General features: G+C 39.6%; 1 protein-coding gene across 1 annotated transcript; it reads left to right on the plus strand.

Moving 5' to 3' along the window:
• Window positions 1-34: 34 nt before the first annotated feature.
• On the plus strand, window positions 35-22,270 carry OSTF1 (osteoclast stimulating factor 1). Its single transcript, XM_051789480.1, has 10 exons — window positions 35-209; window positions 10,898-10,944; window positions 11,518-11,568; window positions 11,652-11,715; window positions 14,638-14,691; window positions 15,124-15,231; window positions 15,692-15,741; window positions 15,857-15,935; window positions 16,403-16,501; window positions 20,420-22,270. Exons 1-10 carry the CDS (start codon window positions 176-178, stop codon window positions 20,476-20,478), a joined length of 645 nt encoding a protein of 214 aa, XP_051645440.1. The 5' UTR covers window positions 35-175; the 3' UTR covers window positions 20,479-22,270.
• The last annotated feature ends 381 nt before the right edge of the window (window positions 22,271-22,651 follow it).

Raw genomic sequence — 22,651 nt, forward strand, 5'->3', positions numbered from 1 at the left:
CGCCTGCGGCCGCCGGGGCGGAGCGATCCGCCCGCTCTGCGCTGCTGTCTCCGCGGCGCGCCGCTCCCGGGAGCACGGACGGGTTTTGCGCCGCCGCCCCGCACCGAGTGCCCACCTGTAGGCAGCCGATCGCCTGCCCGCCGCTCCCCCGTCCGCGCTAGGGTCGGCTCCAGCCATGTCCAAGCCTCCACCTAAACCGGCCAAGCCAGGTGAGGGAAGGACGCAGCGGCCTGACCCGCCGTCCCCGTGCGGGGCGCGACGGAGCCCGCTGCCTGCTGACACGTGGATGATTTGGGAGTCGGGTATGGGCCCTCAAACAGACAACTCGGGCGTGGGTGGGAGCGGGGCAGAGCCGCCCTTCTCTTCCTGTCCGCGCCCTCCCGCCATGAACCTGCGCGCCGCTCTCTTGGTGTCGGGAAGGAAGGTAGCCGCTCCCGTGGCTGGAAAGGGCCGTGGATCTGCCCTCGGGCATCGTGTCTGGGCGGGATCCCGTGGTTGCTGTAGCTCGGGAGAATGTTCGTGAGTGCCGCCGGGCCAGAGCCGTCGCCCGGGGACATCCCTGTGGATGCGCAGCCCTCCCGCCCCGGCCTCCTTCCGCTGCGGCGCGGCCCTGCCCGGAGCCGCCGTGCCCGTGGCACTGGGCGGCGCGGCGTGTCCGGCCTGCAGCGGCCGCCGAGGAGCTGCTTGCGTGGGCTGAAACGCGCAGGAAACCCTTTACCCTTTAAAGAAATAGCATTGGAATGCTCTGAGGTTTACCTTGTGGTTGCATGGGTTAGCAATATATTAATGAATAAAAGCAGTTTTATAACACAGTCCCACGCAACATTCTTCCTCTTCTAACGTGGCATCCACTGCATTCCCTTATAGGACTCCCAGCAGCCAAACCCTCAATTTGCTAGTGCATGTAGTCATCGATGCGTACATTTTTGATCCTGTATTTTTTCCGAAAAAAACAGTGCAAAGTTAGTTTTTAAAAAATCAATAACAGCCACAGTTTTTTCCTAAAAATATATGAAAAGCCATTGGAAGTTGCACGGTTTTAAATCCTGGATTAGAAGTGGTGTTTTTTCGGTGAACATACATTCTTTTGCCAAAACTTAAACCATTATTTTCAGGGTTTCCTTTTTTAAAATAAGGAATTGGTCTAGAAAATGCCATGGCTGTTTATCACGTTTGTGTATTGTCTCCCAATGTAAAAGTTTGAATTCTTACTTAGAAGTTAAGAAAATCACCATGAATGTAATTCGATAGACAAGACTAGTTGGTGTCTCCCAAAGCAGGACTATCTGATCCCTAAATGTATCTGAACTTCACTATTTTTTTGTATTTGGAATACTATTTGAAGTACTGATGTAAAAAAATTAATTAAATACATAACCTAATTAAGTATTTTAACTAGATAGCTCATAAAACAAGTTTTTGATTTAAACGCAAGTAAGTGCAAACCCAGTTTAGACCATTTAAACCATCAATCTCAATCTGCCTACAGAAGAAAAATCTGCTAAAGTTCTCTGAATGTAGAGTTTCATCCTTGGAAGAACTTCCTCTGCCCTGCAGTTTGCTGAGCCTCTTTGAAAAGAGCTTGCTTCAACTGAAGAAGACAGTAAGAAAAGTGTTGCTGTTGTGAACCCTTACTGAAGACAATCAGGACTGAGGAAACCTGCAGGCCTCTAACAGGATGTGGTGTTGCTCTTAACAGCTGAATATACCTGAAGAGTAGGTTTTTCCAGTGAAGTTGTTAATGGAGTTTTCTATTTTGCAATAAGATTCTTAAGGAGTTAAAGGCCTCACCCTGCCTAACCTGCCTCATACTGACTTAGATATGTCTAATATAGATGTCTCTCACTAGTTTGGTAGGGTGCAGTTTTGTGGTATGCTTGATCTGATAAAATGCAGACTGTTGTCAAAAGGACAGGTTCCCTACTCCCACCATCCCTTTCCATTCCATATAGTGGCATGACAAGCTGGATCGCTGCTCTGACTTTTTGCATAAGGTCATTTTAATGTCTACAGTATGAGTGCTTGACACAGCAAGAGGAAATGGGTGGAAGAAGGAAGAGGAAGAGAAAGAATAAGACTGTCTTGGTAGTGGCTTTCAGAGCTGATTAAAGTAATAAGATTAATTTTGCCAAATCTCTAATTTTTGAGGAGAGAAAATTTTATGGAGTCTGTTGTGTTAAATTTTTTACAAGTAATTTTCAGGAATACATTGCCTTCTAGCATACTTCAAAATATCTCTGTACTTGTATGTCTGACTTTCTTCTGTCCATGATAGCAGTTTCGCCTGTGAGATTGTCATTTAATTTCTTAGGATTATAAATGTTAGAGACATAAATATAGAAGCTGTATGTGGTGAAATACTTTCTACAGCAGTGTAATGCTGTCTCTTTTGGTGGCATTTAGATTGCAGTTGCTGGAATGTCTGGAATATCTTGGTGCATTTGGTCAAGCTGTGTTAATTTTTCTTCACTGGTTATTATCAGGTATCCAGTCTATAAGCTGTGTAAGGGAACAGCAAGTCTGCTTGCCGTGCTGAATTTACACAGTTCAGATGAGATAGAAGAGAAAACAAGCCATTGGTTGCTATAGTCCTTTCCTGTGTGTTCAAGAAATAAAAAGTGTAGGCTAGATAGAGAGGGAAGTAAATATGTCAGATGCCAGTGAAGTGATAATATTTAATGAAATAAATATTCGTGCTTTTTAAAACAGTCTTCACTGCTCTAATCAGGGATTTTGGACATTACAGTTGGACCATGCTTTAAAAATGTGTGAAGGGGGAAAATCAACAAGCTATAGCACTGTCATTTCCATCAGTATATGAGACCATTTTATGTGATAGATGGCTCTTCTATAAATCCTGTTGTGTGCACAGAACATTAGGATTTCAGTTGCAGAAAAATGGTTTTGACATCAGTATATGTTAGACAGTCACGGGATATGTTTGTCAGCACTTGAACTAGTCTTTCAGGGTCTGTGGTTAGTCTTTAAGTGAGGGGTCACAATTGTTTATAAAGGCTTTTTTTTTAACAAGCATGTCTAACTTTGCTTTTCTCTTGTGGTTCTGTATTATTATTATTTTCTAGCTATATTTTTTATTTAGCCTATTAAAACTAGAAAGGAGTCGAGTGGGTGTTGAAAATTGTAGAAACATACTTCTCTGTCATCATTTTGCAAGAGTAGGATTTCCCTTCCGTCTTTCGAAAGATTTTTTTATATCTTAAACTACATTATTCTTTGCACAGTTCATATCACTTTGGATATTAATCCTATTTACAAAAGTTACTTATGGAGTCCTTTGAATTTGACAACTTGTATTGGCTTCTGCTAGTTGTGTGCTGGTTGAGCACTGTCTCATTGAACAGTGCTTGCTATTTGATTAGATCTTTTTGATTAGAGCCCCATATACTGTGCAGCAACAGCTTTTGGGGATATGAAACTGGTGTTTTAATATTTAAAGAAAACTTACTTACTTTCATATTTACCAGACAGAGTAAGGTTTGTTGATCATGGCCTAGAGTTGACACAACATTTATATTTTATGGAGAAAGACTAGTCTTTGTACCAAGGAAGTTGTAGTTTTAAATTATTCCAATTGAGAGGAAAGCAGGCAGGAGGAAACATAACTTATGTAACATTAAGAGTTGCTGCTTTAAAGCAGGTTCATTGACTTTGCTCCCACTAGTAGCTGTCAGAGTTCAAAATAGGATTCTGGACATAAATACTGAAGTTCAATCACAAGTTCACCTCAATTCTAAGGTAAAGTAGGAGCTGTGACAGCATTCACAGGAGCAGAAGACTTGCATTGAGTCACGTGCCTCAGACGTTAGCAGTAGGCTTAAATTCAGTGTAAGTGGTAGGTTGGGTTTCTTCAGTAGACAAAGAAATGTTTCTGTTAGCTAGGAAGATGTAAGCATGGGAATATGGGGAGTTACACAACAGTCATCAGCTCTAAGGGGAGAGAAACAACTGAACAGTTCCAAGTCTGATTTTAGTATGAATTTTAAACTTCCATTTCTCATCTCAAACCCTCCTTACTGCAAGGTTCTGGGGCCACAAACAAGCTTTCTACAGGTGAAGGCATGCTGGTATTGCAGAAGTAAAATTGGTAAGAAGTAGAAGATTGCAGCTTTAAACTGTGCCAGTGAAGTTGTGTTCACGTTCATCTTCTGTGAGAATATTTTTAGTTCTGGTTTTCTGTAAAGAAATACTGTTTGTTCCTTCCACTCCAGACACTGGTTAGTGCAGTTCATGTTTGTTCCTGGACTACCCCAGTTTTTCATCTATGCTGGCACCAGTCTATCTTTTCAGTTCTTTTTAATATGATCCTAAGCAGATTCCTAGGCTTTCTTGTTTGTTTGTTTCATGCATCCTCACCCCTTCCTCCCTGCAGATGTGTATGCCCTGTGTTCACTTCCTGTTTCTAACAAGCACTACTTAGACATGGAAGATGGTTCTCTAAACAGTGAGGACCCCACTTTTTTTTCTGTCTCAGTTGTGGTAGTCTTTAAAAGCTATGTTGAACTTGGTTGTGTCTCTGTGCAGGGTCCTCTGAGCAAAGTGCTAAACTGCACACCTGTAGAAGGTATTTCCAATACTTTTATTCCTGCTTGAAGGTCTGGGTGCAAAGCACCTTGTTTTCCAATTCCCATGCAATGCTACAGGTTTGTAGCAGAGTGGCTGGAAAGCTTCCTGGAGGAAAAGGACCTGGGGGTGCTGGTTGACAGCTTCTGAAAGTGAGCTAGTGTGTGCCTAGTTGGCCAAGAAGGCCAGGGATATCCTGGCCTGCCTCAAAAGCAGTTCAGCCAACAGGACCCAGGGCAGTGATCATCCCCCTGTACTGGTGAGGCCACACCTCAAGTGCCGTGTCCAGTTCTGGACCTCTCACTTCAGTAAAGACATTGAGGTGCTGGGGTGTGTCCAGAGAAGGACAACAAAGCTGGTGAATGGTCTAGAGAGTAAGTCCTAAGAGGAGTGACTGAGAGAGCTGGGGGGATTTAGCCTGGAAAAAAGGAGGCTCAGGGGAGACCATATTGCTCTCTACAGCTACCTAAAAGGAGGTAGTAGCTAAGTGGGTGTTGGTTTCTTGTCCCAAGTGACACAAGTGACAGAACAAGAGGAAATGGCCTTGAGTTGTGCCAGGGGAGGTTTAGGTTGGATATAAGGGAAAATTTCTTCACTGAAGGGGTATGTCAGGTGTTGGAACAGGCTTCCCAGGGAATGGACTGAGTCCCTGAATTATGTAAAAGATGTGTGGATATGGCACTTAGGGACATAGTTTACCATGTTGGCAGTGGCAGTGTTAGGTGAATGCTTGGACTTAATGATCTTAGAGTTCTTTTCTGACCTAAATTATTCTATGAGAAGCCAGGAAAAAAAAGTTTCTTTGGCCATAATGTCCTACTAGTAAAATTGCACATCTCCCAAGACACATGGAGATCATAAGATGAACATCTCTTTTCTTATTAAAGCAAACTACAAGCATATCACAAATTATTCTGATTTGTAGCTTACCTCTGATAGTTCCACTTGGCCAAAAGGTTGTGACTTCAAATTGCTGGTATACACTGCTAGAGTATGTAGATCCTTTGTGGGTTCTTAGGCTAACACTGAGAAAAACATGTTGTGCTTTTACCACCATGCTTTCTGTGAGGTCAGGCAGAAGATGCCTCTTACTTCCTTCAAAGAAATTAATCTGAACATGTATCAAAATTCATATTCCCTGTTATAAATGTTTTCAGAAGAGACTAAATCTAGCATGAGACCTGGAACATGCAAACTGTCCTTCTTCTTCCCGTCATCCCATATCCTATGCATATTTTCTATTTTTGGGCTATTTGTAGGGATTCAGATTAGATATTTTCAATCGAGATGGTGCCAGAGAGATTACCTGATTCTGAACTGTTTCTATGCAACGTTGTAGAAGTAAGGAGGAAGATGGCTGATGACAGCCCAGGATTAACTTGAACCCATGAAGAAGTTTATTGAAAGGCTTGCAGTTTTTTAATTTTTTCTGTAGATGACCATGGTAAATTCTGACTTTCAATGGCATAGAGATCATCCCTGTATTGTAGATACTGATAGTGCTTTGTGAACGCAGTGAGTCTGTTCAACTTAAGTAAGTTACTCTGGTCTTGAGCTACTCAGTTTAAATATAGCTAATGAAAAGATGCAGCATCTGGATCAGTATCCAGTTTGTAGAACCTTGCTTGTGTGAATGAGATTTGATTATGTCTGTCTATGGCAGATGAAGCAGGGTGTGAAATGCTAACAAAAGACTCATATCAGTCCCCTGAGGCCACGCCTTGGTAGCTACTATGAACGTTGGCTTACTGCATGATTATTTTCTTTAAAGTAAATGTCTCTTGAACCAAGGACTGGTTTGGGTTTTGGTTTGTTTCTTTCTTTTGCTTGAGGAAGTAATGTTAGCTGACAGCTAATGAAATTGCTTTCTCTCCCCTTTGGTGCTGAAAGTTCAGCCTGACACAAAGACCTAAATAAGTAATACCATACAGATTAAGGGGGGGGGTGTCCCTTTTTTTTTTTTCTTTTTTTAGCTTTTCATTCGTGGGTGAAAGCAAATAAGAGGAAAACAGAGAATGCTTTGGTGGCAGGTTGCGTAAAAGAGGGGTAAATGCCAGTGTCTGTGGTGGTTTAGAGAAGCTTGAGTAAAAGAATAGAAAGGAAGTGGGGAAAAAAGCACCAGTGGGAGAGAAACAGTAACTGTTGTGAAAACACTTAGCATTCTTTGGAAACGCTCTTCTGTTAACAATACTGCAGTTGATTAAAAATTGTTACAAATAAAAATCTGGTTTTTTTAGAAAATGGTGGTTTAGGTTTAGGGGTTTTTTTTATTACTTAGTATTACAAAGCATAGCAGGTATCTCTCTTCAGTTCAGTACATATCAAAAGCTACATTTTTAAGCTGTTGTTACTCTTTAGCTCCTCCGTTTGATTGCTTCTAAGCACTTAACTGGGAGAAGATCATCTTAGAAATATAAGTTGCATGTTTCCCTTTCTCATAAGAGCTGGAGACATTTATAGGATAAGCCCAACCTAACAAAGTCAGTTTTATGTTGCTGGTTAGAGAGAATAATTAGTTTGAATACTTTACCGTCTTGTGCTGCTGAGGGAGGATTTGGCAAGTTATGACTTGGGAAGTTTGTATGCTAAGAATATTTGTATCTTTTTAGTATGTGTAATAAGTTACCTTTTTCATTTATCAAACAGTTGTTTTGCAGATGTTTAATGCAAATTCCATGAGAAGAGAAAAGACAGCCTTGTGGCTAAAGTTAGGATTTGTGAGAGACTGAAATATTAACAGTAATGGCTCAAACAATCCTTCATTTGCAAAAGGAGCAGGTGCTTTGCTGACAAGGTGCAAGGGAAGAGCCCAGGTGCAGAAGGTGTGACCACAACCAACTAATCTTTGTTTAGCAAGCAGCTGGGTTTTGAGCAAAATAAGGGAAGAGGCAGATGAGAAGCAGATCCTGCAAGGTGGGATAGTGCTTTTTATTATGCCAGTGATACCTTCCTTATACAACTGACTCAGGTGTGAAAACTCCCCTTGGGGGGAGGTATTGGGACATTCCCAGGTAGGCTGAAGGTATTCATCCCTTCTGACAGTGGCTTAACTACACTGACATGAGAGGCAGGTGTCATGTTGTAAAAGGTGTCATAAACCACCAAAGACTGAAGTGCTCCCACACTCATTTTTGGGGTCTTCCACCAGAGGACTGCAAATGATCCACAGTGGTACATCAGGTAGCATAAAACTCCTCCTCCAGCAGAGGTACCTGGCCATTGCCACCTATCCTGAGTGTAGAATAACCCACTGAACTTTGTTTTGTGGGCTTTCCACGACTCGCGATCGATCAGGACTGCCATCATTACTTTGACCAGTGGACACTGACATTGCAACAGTCAAGTCTCATCATTGGATCCATGGGTTGTGATATTCTTTTACTCTTATCCTTCTACTCTTCTAACTTCTTCCCAAAACGTATTGTAAGCCAGACTAAAAATTTCCAGTCAATGCCTTAGTAAGTGCCTTGTGATATCTGGATAAGTTAAAGTTGGCTAAGTTTAAGTTTGCAAAGTTAAAGTTTGTAAAATGCCTTACTTTGTCTGGATGTTGTTTTAAAATTTGCTAAGTAGCTTATTCTGCCTTAATGTTCTGAAAGTTTACAAGTAATAGTTTGTTATTGAACCTCCTGAAAATTTTATTATTTCTCCCATGCACTGCCGAGACAGAATCAAACAACCATCCCCTAAACCCACTGAGCATATTGGGGCATAACAGGATTGAAAAGAAAAACCTATACTTAGAGAAAGACTTTTTTGTGGGACACTTCACTGCTCTGTGCCCCCATTTACTTTGCTATTAGGAAAGATACTCTTCTTGTTAGTTATGCTGAGAATAAAGTCAATAATGTTTGCCTAGTTCCTTGAAATTTTAAAAAGATACATATTTTTGTATTCTAGTTATTTTGTCCTCTAGAAGTTTGTGGTGGGGAGGTGCAGTCAGTCAACTTGATAAGTTCAAATCAGTGCTAATTAATTGTTCACCATCTTGTATGAATCTTGAAACATGGTTCATAGTAGATAGATGGTAGTAAGTGAGAGCAGAGGAAGACCTTAGGTGTCTAACTTTTAGCTTGTTCCAAAGCAAAGTTATCACCAATGCAAGCTGTAAGTCTGCCTGCATGCCTAGGGATACGTATTGCTAGATAAAAGTACTTAAAGTGATTACAGGTACCCCTGTGTCTAGTGAAATACAATCTCTATTTCCAGAAGACTAATTCAAGTCAAATGTGCCCTTTATGTGCTTACATTTAGTTATTTTAACCTTCTGGACTGAATTTTTGCATTAAAATTTGGTACAAGTAATTTCCATTACAAGTCCCAAAGTCCCCTTGTTCTAAGCTCTTAACTGCAGCGAAGTAAACAGGCTTGCTATCTCTTTATTAACTCCTATATAAAGTGCTATAAAATTAGCGTTAACCAGACCTGCAGTTCTATAGATGCAGTTCTGTACTCTTTGTATTTCATCACAGGAATGTTTTAGAACATGTCAGTCTGTGTGTGACACCACAACTGGACATTTGGGGAAGTAACTCTCTCCTTCAGTTTTATAGAATTAAAAAAAAAAAACAAAACAAAACAAAAAACAAACTAACAACTAACTAGCAACTAATAGTAAATTGTCTTTTGTTTAAACAACATGTCAGCAATACCTTTATCAGCATCAGTGTTTCCATTCCTCTTTTTCTCCACAGGGGTGATAGCTTTAGAAAACCTGTTGACTCATATCCTGTACATTATTACGGAAAGCACGCATGACACACACAAATACGTATTTTTTGCTTTTCCCTGTCTTCTACCATCTTATGTGGTCCATTTCCTCCTTTTGCTTACATAAAACCTTGAAAATCAGTGGTTGATGGTTGTAATCTCCAGAGTTGTCAGTGTATAGTTCTGTCTTGTGTTTTTCTGTCATCTGTGTAAGAAAGCCAAGGAGAAGAGACAGTACTCCTGTAATCCATCCTGTTTTGTCATCTCTTGTTCTTTTTTATTTTTTTCTTCCCTCATTGTTTTTGTTGTTGTTTAGCTTCTCCCCAGCTGCAAATCAGATGTTTCATGCTGATCTCTTAGATCTAGGACATATTACTGTCTGCTTTCTTTGTTCACCATTTCTGTATGGGTAATGAACAGAATACGGGTTTCATCCTTTTTAACTGTTGCCACAGTTGTAATTACTTAGTTTCTGAGGCAAGCTACACATCTATATTGAATAAACTACACAAAACTTCACGTATGTAAACTGTACAGTACTAGCCTTTGGCAGTAAGTTCATCAGTTTCTCTGAGTATACAAAATAGTCTGGACTAAGTGTGACCTGAGTAATGCGTTGTCCTGATGGTCCGAACATTGCTTCACATAGTTGATCTGTATAAACATGTAAAGGATAGTGTAAGAAGACGTACATAACCTACACTTGCATACTTATGATATTTAAAAGTAAATAAACCTCTGTGCTTAAATCTTCAGGTACTCTAAAGTAAACAATGTGGAACAGTTGGAATAATATATTTCTGCATTGAGTTCAGTGGACTTAAGCAGTTCTCGTACTTTCTGCTGGTGCTCTGGAAGTGTACATTCACTGAATTTTTAAAAATTTTTGTGGGGATGCTTCTTTTGCAGTTTGTGCAATTAAACTTGTATCTCTCTGCATTAGAGTTGTCTTTTCTTGCCTTGAATGCTGTGGACAGTCTCTTCCAAGCTGCCCTATTAACACAAATAGGAATTGCAAACACTCTAGCTTATTTTAAGCATCTGAATAGAACACCTTGTCAGTTGTACATTCCATAAATGTACATTGGTGACCATTTGTCATTTTTCTTAGATGCAATGACTTCCATGGTACTGTGTTATTTTCCTGTTAGTAATGACTGCAAGTAAATATGAGAACATGGTGCAGACATTGGTCATTATTTTGTTTCTTTTTCCTTTCCTTAATTCTGTATCATTTGACAGATGTGATACTAGAATAAAGATATATATATAGCATGTATGAGTGTGTGAGGGTGTATATGACTGAAACTACACTTTGCCTCAGAAATCAATGGCAGCACTTGAGTGGTGAGCTGTAAAGACCATGTTAGGTGTGCATAAGAGGCTACTTACATATCATTGATCAGATGGACAGTTTCCTTCATAACTCATGCTGCTGAGTCTTTTCATCACGATTTTCACTGACAGGAGCATAACACAAATTCATTCAGCAAGCTACTTTAAGGTTGAAGGAAAGGAATGTATTTGGATTTGAGGGCTGGATGTGTATGCTGTGTTTAAAAGGCATGCTACTGGTATTGATTTTTTTTATTTCTGTTTTTTTCAGGACAGGTTAAAGTGTTCAGGGCCCTGTATACGTTTGAGCCCAGAACGGTAAGTACTTCTAAATTTTAGAGGTTTGAAAAACTTAATTCTAATCTTGTCAGTAACATTTCTTCAATTCTGCTAGGATTGGCCTATTAGACTTACTGTACTGTTTTCAACAAAATAAAGTCTGTTGATGCGTATTTGTTCTTATTGTGACTAAAACTGCCTGATTAATCATCACTCTCCAGTAAGTCCACTCTGTTTTAAAGCAGCATACTTTCTTCTGTAGTATCTGTTACCTACAGTCTAAGATCTGAAATCGTGATTTGGTTTTTCTTCCAAAAAGGGGATGAAATTAACAAATGCAAAGATAAATTTCACTGCTTCTGTTGCCCAGTGCTCTGTTGGAAAGAACGCAGTCTTTCTGCATTGTTAGGAAGATCACAGATCCAAAAGGTTATCTGTAGACAAGTCAAACTACTGACTATCAGGTTGTTGTCTAGGTGCTAGAGAATTTGAGTTATCATTCTTTTTAATGAAGAGGTGAATGTATTCTGAATTATCCAGGTATTCGTTTTTCATTTGTACACATATTCAGATATTTGTTTATTCCTCTTTTTTTTTCTTTCTGTTTTTAAGCCAGATGAACTGTACTTTGAAGAAGGAGATATCATTTACATCTCAGACATGGTGAGTCCAAGACATCCCATACGGACTGAACACTTCTGAGATGCAACATATGCCTTTTAAAATATTTTCCCTTTTCTCTGCAGAGTGATACAAATTGGTGGAAAGGAACTTGCAAGGGGAGAACTGGGCTAATTCCAAGCAACTATGGTAATGTTTAGGATATTTTTATTTGGTAATTTACAATCAAAGAAAATCAGTAAACAAAAAGGCTTATGATGCCTTAAGCCCCAAATAGTTTTTTATTTTTCTAATTTTGTAAGCCTTATAAGTTTTATAAGTAGTAGAAGTAGATTTTAAAAGCAGCAACCCTCACTCCTTTTCCCTTTAGTACAAGCAGTTTACACATTCCTTAACCCTCTTACCCCATTCTATGCTCCCCATATTAATTCTACCCCCAAATCCAGTAGAAATGTTTAGTCTCTTGTCAAGGCAAGGCCTGTTCTGTTTGGAGAATGTTTGTATCTTGGCCTAAACTGCAGAACACGGTCAAGAACTGGGTGACTGTGTGCACTCTGTACCCCAAAGAAGATGAAGATTGATGAAGAGAGGGTCTCAAAAGCCCCCAGCCCCAATTTCCAGGGGGCGGGGTGGGGGGTGGATCAGGGCAAAAGTGGACACACTTGGGATTGGACAGCTATTGTTATAAAATGTAACATCTTAGGCACAGCCAGCGCGTGGTGTAACACCTATTGCCTTGGCACATTAAACCCTTTCCTTATCTCACCCCCTAGTTAACTGCTCCGGAGTTATTTTTTTAGCACCAACATTCCACGGCATCACTTATTTTCAAAAGCAGATCACATTGGCATCTAACAGTACTCTACTCTGTGTTTCAGAATACACCTATCTGCAGTATCAGTCACTATTGTACATCAGCAGTGGACAGGCTGTCTTGTGTTTTTATAACCTAAAGACAGCATAAGTTTGCCTAGTGTTCATGTTTCTGCTTGTGCAGATAACAGTAATAGATGTTTTCAGTTTTGAGTGGACAAATGCGTGGTTCTAAAGGAACCATTTTTGTTTGCCATTTGTTGTATTTTAGTGAATATATCCAGCCACAGAAAACATTGTTTACTTGAGAATTGCATCATATTAAATATCCCTTACATGTCTGGACTGGATAGAAACTGTTTTTTCAGATTCAACTAAAATCACTTTTAAAAGCCATGAATACAGACAACACAGCACAATTCTTCCAAGTCCTTCCAGGAACTGTAGACAGAGTAACAGTGTCTCATGACAGATTGCATCATAACTGCCAATATGATACCGACTGTGGTTGCTTCACATTGTCCCTTCTTCACTAGGAGATCTTATGGTAGCAATGCTATGATTCCCTGCCCTGTAGTAAGTAGAAATACATGAATAGCAATCCATGGTGTAGTTATTGAGACCATGGCATCAAATTTCACTGTAGTTTGGAACTTCCAGTCTGACTCTGCTCTTGCCATCTGCCAGAGTTCAGAGGTCATGCATTGTTATACGCAAGCAGAATAGTTCATACATGCTTACCTACACTCAAATGTCTTTTGAAGTGTGTTATATTTAAAATAAAACCAGCAGTCTACCAATTCAATTTGTGTTCCCATTGAGATAACTTGGAAAACTTCCATTTTAGAGCAGGGTTGGGGAGTGGCATCTCTGTTTGCACATTTGCAAAACTTTCATGTGTAAGCAGAACAGAAGTCTCTGCAGACCTTAAAACAAGGAGTAATAGGAACATGTCTTCTGATTTAGGCAAACTGTAAAATCCCTCAGGCTATCTTTCTCTGGTTACACCATTAGGACTGACAGGTTTCATTGGTTTTAACCAATGAAACACTGTGATCTCCTGTGCTATTCTATAACCTTTTTGCAAAGGGTAGAGACAGACCTGAAACTGCTGAATCTGTGGGGGGGTTTTGTGCTCCATCTGCTGGGCTCGAAGGAACACATTTTAAAAGAATGTGAATGAAAAGCTGCTGAAGGCAGAATCAGTGTTATCTGCAATAAAAATACTTATTGTGGAACTTCTGGCAAAAATTTGCTAAAAAGCTTTTGAGACAGTGTTGTTAGTGTTAATGCTGTCTGCTGTGCTCAACCAGCACTGCTCATTATGACTAACTTGTGCTGCTTGTGTAATAGCTGTCTGCTCAGGGCCTGGCTTCTCTGCATTAGAATTTTGTTCACTGTTTGCACAAATTATTTTAAAATTAAATCCCAGAATCTAGCATTTGTATTTTATTTTACTCATGGCTAGCAAGTTAAGCATGTGAAATCTTACAATTACAAACATTATGGGAGGAATACACATCAAAGTAAGAAAAGATCTGGAGAGGCCAAAAGAGTCTGGAGACTTTTATTTCTGGTAACTAATGTACGGTTATCAGTATTTTCCTGCTTTGCATCTGATTACAGTAACATTGTGATCTGAGGAAAACCCTTTCACATAACAACCATAGTGCAAGGGCTTAGAGATCCCATTCATCTCATATTGTACACTGTCCTGCTTGCCTGTACTCTTACTAGTTAGTGATTTTCACCTAAAAAAGAAAGTTTTAGAACAGAAGGTTGATCTTCAATCTACCCATCACTACTGTCATTGTTTAAGCAGACCTCCCACAAGTTTTCCAGGAAAAATAAAAAATCTCCATCAAACAAAAAGGAAACCTCTTGACAGTCGATCTTTTTAGCTACCCTTCACAGACCCCTTGGAAATAATTCATTCATAACTATAGATGGCAAGTTGTAGGTTGAAAGCCTAGCCTCATGCAACTGCTCAGAACCATCTTACAAGTTTAGAAAGGGAAGTAATAACTGAGATTAAATACTGCTAGATTCCTGGTAACTTGCAACTGCTGATCAATTTGATGCTGCTGTTTAAAGTTTTCACAAGCTTTTTTCTGAAATGCTTTCCTGTACACAGGAAATTCAAGTTTTTCTGACAAGTCTGTCACTCCTAAATCCCTTTTCACATTAGAATCAACTATGTATTACTGGTTCCTCTGGAATAAATCCAGGTTTTATTTCCACAGATATCAAATATCTATTCAGTTTCAGAAGTAGTTAGAATTTACTCTTTCATTTCAGTGGCAGAGCAAGCGGAGTCTATTGATAATCCACTGCATGAAGCTGCCAAACGAGGTAAGTGTGTTTGGTCTTTTAGTCCTGTAATGCTAAAGGCTGTTTTGCTTGTTTTCTGCTATAATAATAATAGTATATTAAGAATTAAGATGTTCTGCCTGTTTTGCTTGTCTAGTATCTTGAACAAGTTATCTGGTAAGTTTTACAGCTTTGAAAAGCTGAGATACAAGCCTGGTAGAATTGCCACTCTGTGACTGTATGCACAGAAAAAGTGTGGTACCATCCATTTAACTGCATAAGGATCTGAAGGTCTTCTGGGAGTGGAAAACATATGGTGTGACTTTGGTTTAATGAATGGTGTTGCTGCTAACTCCCTTTTTCTCTTTTTAAGTTCATTGGAAGACTGTCATTCAGAGAGAACTATGTGTCTTTAATGGTTCTGTTAACTCTTTAAAGAAAAAAAAAATCATCAAAACTGATTTTGTCTTTCAGGCAACCTAAGCTGGTTGAGAGAGTGTTTGGATAATCGAGTTGGTGTCAATGGCTTAGACAAAGCTGGAAGCACAGCTCTGTACTGGGCATGCCACGGAGGCCATAAAGGTATCAGAGAATTAATTTGAAATTACTGTTCTTTGCTTTTCTTGATGTGCTTTTCAGACTGATAAAATTACAGTGCTATAACAAATAACAAAGCCTTTTTTTTATGTTGTTCTATTTTTTATAAAAAGAAAAATTAGACTAGAAGGGAGGTTCAGCTCCATCAACTGCTGTGTGTTTTGTTGCCATTGAAGCAGGCATTCTCATCAGTGTAACTGTTAGAAGCAGAGTGGGAAGAAGGACAGACCAAAAAGAAGTTTTCTGTTATTTTGCATATTCTATGCAATAGCATGTCTTTTGACTAATGATTGTTTGCCTAATGCAGTCCGACTGTTACAGATTTTTATTAACTGATTGGATTGCTCTTTCATTGAATCTAAATTAAAATTTATACTAAGAGTGCAAAAAGCCTGTTTTGTTTCTACTAAATTTTTCTCTTTAAACCTCTCCCTGTTTTCTGCAGATATAGTAGATGTTCTGTTTTCCCAGGCAAACCTAGAGTTAAACCAACAGGTAGGTTAAACCAACAGATCCTTACAGTAGATGTGTGATGTTATTCATCCTTGGTACAAGCTGAAAGGTTTTTTGCTGTATTTTAATCCTGTTGCTTTTCCCTCTAACTCCACAGAACAAATTGGGAGACACAGCTTTGCATGCTGCTGCATGGAAAGGTTATGCAGATATTGTAGAGATGCTGCTGGCAAAGGGTAAAGATCTTCACCAAGGTTTCAACAATCTATGTGGCAGACTAGATTCATGAATGTTTTTTAGTTTGTATTTTTAAGTGTTTTTGTATAACTCAAGTACAGTCCTTAGCCAGCTACCCTGCCTGACTTTATAAGTCTTGCAGAAAATTCTGACAGCTATTTGGAAAGTTGACATCTCACCTGCTCAAGATAGGTTTCATCCTGCTTTGCAGACAAAAGTAGGCACTTAACCCCAGAGCAGCAATGACATCTGCTTGCTAGAAAGGGAGAGTAGCCAGCAAGTTCCCTAAATAACTGTAGCTTGTGGAAGAGCATCCATAACTTCTGGTCTGCTTCAGAGCAGTTCATAGGTCAGACTCCTGTGTCCGTTACTATTCTACCCACCTTACTGAAATTCATATCAGAATGCCATTGCTCGAGAAATAGCTGGGACAGTGATTCATGATGACAATTTTTCTATTATGAAGGGGCAAGAACAGATCTGAGGAACAATGAGAAGAAACTGGCTTTAGATATGGCAACCAATGCAGCTTGTGCTTCCTTACTTAAGAAGAAACAGAGTGCAGGTATTTCTGATTTTGTTTTTCTGATAAATTTTTTCTTCTAAGAGGACACTTAATATTTTAACCAAATATCAATATGTCGAAAGCCATAAAAAACACTTGGGAGATATATGAACACTGAGTTGTGTTCAAAAGGGCTCACTTGAGAGGGTTAGTTTAGATTTGTGATAGAAACGTGGTTTATCACATGCAGTGTTGCTGACTCCACACAAAGTGCCATCCTGTGTCAGCAAGAGGCAAGAGTTCAGATGTGAGAATAACAAGGGAAGGAAATAGAAGACAGGTCCTTCAGATGGAAGAAAGCAAGATGGAAATTACTCTAAAAGCAATGTACCACAAGGGACAGGATATGAAAGTAAAATGGTGTGCTGTCTTCCCCATTGTGCTTGTCTGTTCCTCCAAACTTATGCCAAACCAACACCAACAGATGCTCCTGTTTTATTTTCTTACTGCTAATTTTTTTTTAATTTCTTATTCCTGTATTTTTCTGAGTGACTGTCTAATAGAGAAATGAAGAAAGACTGCTTTCAGGTATTTATCAAAATAGTGTCACTGCTTCGCACTGTGTTCATCTCTCCTGATAGCACAGTGCTGTGTCCAAAAGAGTTAAAAAGATACAAAGCTATTTTAAAAAGCTGAACAAAAACTGAATGGTCCAGTATTGTGTAACTAATACTGCCTATAGTTTTCAGGGGGCTGAAGTTAGGGCGGAAACCCTAGGTGAAATGAGAAATTATTTAAAAACAGAGGCAGAGTTAAAGCTGGTTTTGTTGGGATATGCAGTCTCGCAACTGTATTGTCACAGGACAAGTGAGAACAGAGGGAATGCTAACCTGTGGGAGCTTAGTGGGAATTAAATGGTGGAATAGCTGACTACAGCTTTAGATGCCAAGAGGAGCAGTTGCAGCAAAAATATTATCCAGCTCTTTGGTTGAGGTAATATCAGGATTTCCCAGAAAACTTCTGACAAATTATTTTGACTCTGAAGAAAGCAGTTGTAACAAAGGGCAGAATTCCTTCTGTTTCTGTATTTTTTTCTAAAGGTTAATCCCTGTTAGGAGCACTTACTTCATCTTTGCATGTTAATTGTAGGCACCTGGTACAGGTGTATTCTCTGTTCTGATGTCCCTCATAACTATATTAATGTTTGATTTCCTGATCCTAAGTAACTAATCTTCTACTTTGTCACTCCCTCTAAATTAATTTAGTTTCGTGGCTGGCTAATTTTTCATCCTTAGTCACTTTATCTATCACTGGTCTCTGGTACCCTCACACCCTGTCTTTTCTTGCTTGCCTGAGCTGATATTCTCAGTCTAACTGCAGTTTCAGTATTAGCTTCCATGTTTGCTTTTCTACCTTAATTTCGCCTTTTAAATATCTCTGACACTGCTGATCTGTATACTTTTCTTGCATTTTCTATTTTCTTGGCTATTTTCAGTAATTTTGTTCATTCTGTTGAGTTTGCATTTCAGTATTTCCAATCTCTATGAGTGAAACAATTGTTCTTTTTCAGAAGTTCGATTCTATATCAGTAGTCTTCCTGTCCCCAGTTCCAAATCTGCTCTTATTTAGATACAGCTTATATCATACTCCATTTATAAAACTGTTTTATTGGAGGAAGCTTACACTACCTCCACTTAAATGTTCAGTTTTGTTTTACATGTACACACACACATTCAAATGCCATAATTGCTGAAATATATTCTAAAACATTAGAATTATTAAAGTCATGTCATGGAAATGCAAAAAGATTGCATTATTTGTGCTACTGAACAAGAGAACAACTATTTCAGCAAAGCCTTTGACACCATCTCCCACAGCATACTCCTGGAAAAGCTGGCAGCCCACGGCTTGGACAGGGGCACTCTGTGCTGGGTTAGGAACTGGCTGGAGGGCCGGGCCCAGAGAGTGGTGGTGAACGGGGCTGCATCCAGTTGGCGGCCGGGCACTCGTGGTGTCCCCCAGGGATCAGTGTTGGACCCAGTTCTGTTTAATATCTTTATTGATGGTCTGGATGAGGGAATTGAGTCCACCATTAGCAAATTTGGAGATGACACCAAATTGAGGGGGAGTGTCGATCAGCTGGAAGGCAGGAGGGCTCTGCAGAGGGACCTGGATAGGTTGGAGAGTTGGGCTGATTCCAACGGGATGAGGTTCAACAAGGCCAAGTGCCGGGTCCTGCACTTTGGCCACAACAACCCCCTGCAGCACTACAGGCTGGGCACAGAGTGGCTGGAGAGCAGCCAGGCAGAGAGGGACCTGGGAGTTTGGATTGACAAGAAGCTGAACATGAGCCAGCAGTGTGCCCAGGTGGCCAAGAAGGCCAATGGCATCCTAGCCTGGATCAGGAACAGTGTGGCCAGCAGGACCAGGGAAGTGATTTTCTCCCTGTCCTCAGCACTGGTGAGGCCACACCTGGAGTACTGTGTCCAGTTCTGGGCCCCTCAGTTCAGGAAGGATATTGAGGTGCTGGAGCAGGTACAGAGAAGAGCAACAAGGCTGGTGAAGGAACTCGAGCACAGGTCCTATGAGGAGAGGCTGAGGGAGCTGGGCTTGTTTAGCCTGGAGAAGAGGAGGTTCAGGGGAGACCTCATCACTCTCTACAACTCCCTGAAAGGAGGCTGTAGCCAGGTGGGGGTTGGTCTCTTCTCCCAGATAGCTATCAGTAAGACAAGAGGGTATGGTCTCAGGCTCTGCCAGGAGAAGTTTAGGTTAGATATTAGGAAGAAATTTTTTACAGAGAGACTAATCAGGCATTGGAATGGGCTGCCCAGCGAGGTAGTGGATTCACCGTCCCTGGAGGTTTAGATGAGACTGGATGTGGCACTCAGTACCATGGTCTAGTAACCATGGGGTTGTTGGATCAAGGGTTGGACTGGATGATCCCAGAGGTCCTTTCCAACCCGACTGATTCTATGATTATGCAGGATAAATGGAATTCATATTTTCTCAAAGTATGGCCCCTTTAGCATAGAGCTCTGCAATTTCTTTTCTTCCCTTTCCATTCTTCCTTTGCTGCTTCTCCTACTCAAAAAGAAAAATAGTTTTTTTTTTCAGTTAGATTTCTTTTCTCAAAACAATTAAGCAAGTCAGTTTTAAAGTTATCTTAGATTTCTGGAATAAGAAAGAGTAACACAGTTATCAATTCTGTGAATTATGTCAGGCTACACCTGGTTTTTTTAATACTTTAAGATGTTATTGCAAAACTACAACTAACTAGGATCTCGTGATGTACAATGTTATATATGTTATCTGTAATCCATATTCCTACTCCTATATATTTGAAAATCTGTAGGAAAATAATCATCTATCCCAAAAAACCCATGCTATTTATCTTGGTACAGTCTCAAAGATAGGTGTAGTTCTCCAGGTACTGCTGCACATCTGGTAAATATACTTTAATACTCCGATTTCCTGCTTACTATCCTTCAAAGACAAAGGCTCGTAAGTGTATCTAACAAATAACTAGTCAGGAAAAAATATAGATGAGAAAGGGGGGATGGGAAAAATAAATGGAATGTGTTTGATTTTAGGCAGAGAATGGCAGCCAGCTAGGCACTATCCCCACTTTATGAGAATAAAATCATGGAGGCTCTTCTACCAGCTCAGTGATCCTATCCTTTGTGATTTAAAAGTAATATATGCAGAAGATAGGATTAAAGAGTTCAAGCTCTGGCGTACAGGTTCAAAGGAGCCAGAACATGGCTCTTGAAGGTCACAGACTAAATCTCCTAGGTAGGAGGTGTGATTACTGGTATAGCCCTTCATTTGAGATCCAGATCTACGGCCCCATCTGTGTAGCCCTAACATCTCTAAATGATAGAGGAATCAGATTTGTTTGGTCCTGGTTTGCAAGCATTGCAAATGTGAGTAATTTTCTGATTTTATCCCAGATTAAGAGAGAGTTTTCTTTCTTTCCAGATACAGTCCGAACACTGAGTAATGCAGAGGAATACCTTGATGATGAAGACTCTGATTAACTTTTTTCATTCAGCATAAAGAACTATAACTTGCGTTGCCTATGTCAGTCTCAAAACATATCTTTGCAACTGTAAAAATATCTTATTTTGAGTATTGCAGTCTTCCAGTATAGCATATAAATGAGTGGGTGAAATCATGCTTTCCAAAGGAATAATCTTTCCCTAGGCCAGAAGATTTCATATTTTGAATCAGAGTTCCTTTGGAAGTATCTCACAGAGGAAGTGTGGTGTACCATTACTATTGAATGGGTGGAAGACCATATTCTAAACTCACATGTTTCATCTCAGGCCTTCCCAGCAAGTGCCTTGCATCTCTGGAACGCGTTTCTCAAACTGAAAGGTCCTTCTGGGACAGCAAGACACCATTGCTAACATTTTCCAAAATCTCCCTGGGCATAGTTTCCTTTGTGCAGCTAATACTGACAGAGTCAGTACTGGCTGACAGGCATGAATGGGCATTCTGCTATAGAGAGGGACCATTATTTGCCCACGTGGAGCCAGCATGACAAAGTTTGATTTTTATTTTTGGTAAAATTTTTTCCCTTCCTTCCTCTACCCCTCTGAGTAAAGTGCAAAATGACCTAGGATGATCTGCCCCAGGATACTTTGTCTTCTCTATTGCTATGGGCCCAATCCCTGAAATGTTAACTCAGGTGAAATGCTTGCTTAAGTCAGGTTTGCTTGAGAAATATACTTAATTCTGAATTTGGTGGCTTGGTTATTTTGCTTTTTGAAGTGCATTATGCTGAAACTATTTGTAGTGAAAAGAAGACAGAATATTTTTCTATTTATCCTGCCTAAAATTTTTAGTACCAATCTCTTTCTTTTACTTTGTAAAAGTGCTCTTGTATTTTGTCCTAAATTACCTCAAAGTTGAAGTGTGTTTGAAGGAATGAGGGAAGATGTATATCAAATATACCACAGGTATTTAGAAGAGATACCTTAAGCTGAATAAACATTTTTAAAATGCATTGCTTCTTCCTGTGAATTAAAGAGAACTAAAAAATTATTGAGCCACTTTCAAGCTTCCCTGAAGAGTTAAAAAACAGTACTTTCTTTAGATTGCTCAAATAGCTGCAGCCAAATATTGTACCTTACTGAAGGGTACTTTCTTACTGTGATGGTAAGAAAATGTTACAAGTATTTGAGATACAATATTCAATTTTTGTTGCTAGCTTCTCTAGTAGAGACTTCTAACAAATTCATTCCAACACAGTAATCTGGCATACCAAAACAAAACCAAAAAAAAAAAGAAAAAAAAAAAAACCACCAAAAAACTCTTGCAAAAGATTGGGGATAAGTGAAAAGCTCTTGTGAAAGACTGGAGATAAATGAAAAGCTCTTGAGAAAGTCTGGGGATAAACAAAGCTCTTGAGAAAGTCTGGGGATAAACAAAGCTCTTGAGAAAGTCTGGGGATAAACAAAGCTCTTGAGAAAGTCTGGGGATAAATGAAAATCACACTAAGTATTTTAGAGATTAAAAGAAGTGTAGAGCACTCTTAATTTCCCACTTTTAAAAATACATTCAACCAGATTTTTTATTTTTATTAGATACAGGTAACGCTTGCTAAGCACTTATCAAAGAAGGCAGTGCTTGATTGACCAGAACTGTGTAAGATGGAGGCATTGCATAAATAGTCATCTGCACATATAATTGAAAACTGTTTAAATGTTAAAACTGTAGAACAAATGGTTTAGCCCTATGGAATACTGTGGCTACATGAACAGTGATGTTTTATTTTGTATGAGCTTGAATATCCTAGAGGGGAAGAAATAAAAACCAAAGCCACCAGTTTTTTCTCTCTAGCTTTCATTAGGACAATTGTTGAACATAACTCTTAATAGACAGAGACTGTTCTGCTTCATATTTAATCAGCCAGCTATTCTGCTAGCTCAGCTTTTTACCATAGTGAAGCTACATGTTATGATGCATGCTGTTGATTAAAATGATACAATTTCAAAGTGCAAGTTTAAAAGTTCTTGCCTCCTGTAATGAGAGGCAAGAAGGTTCTTGAGTCTTTTTCCTGCATAAATGAAGCTCTCAAGATTAAAATTCTTCAGTGTCACAGGATGTGGAGAGAATGGCTCTTCCCAAGTCATTGTATTCTCTATTGAGTTTTGGAGGCAGAGTTTGTATTCATAAATAACTCTTAATGTAATGTCTTCTGCTGCC

The sequence above is a fragment of the Manacus candei genome, unplaced genomic scaffold, assembly GCF_025592945.1.
Source record: "Manacus candei isolate 608988 ecotype Guabito, Panama unplaced genomic scaffold, ASM2559294v1 h1tg000027l, whole genome shotgun sequence".
Classification (NCBI taxonomy): Eukaryota; Metazoa; Chordata; class Aves; order Passeriformes; family Pipridae; genus Manacus; species Manacus candei.

What these genes read in the sequence shown, in the direction of transcription:
- OSTF1 (XM_051789480.1), top strand. Translation starts at nt 176, where the DNA reads ATGTCCAAGCCTCCACCTAAACCGGCCAAGCCAG. An exon ending in GCATGAAGCTGCCAAACGAG is followed by an intron (nt 14,692 to 15,123) that starts GTAAGTGTGTTT and finishes TTTGTCTTTCAG; the next exon opens with GCAACCTAAGCTGGTTGAGA. An exon ending in ATGCCACGGAGGCCATAAAG is followed by an intron (nt 15,232 to 15,691) that starts GTATCAGAGAAT and finishes TGTTTTCTGCAG; the next exon opens with ATATAGTAGATGTTCTGTTT.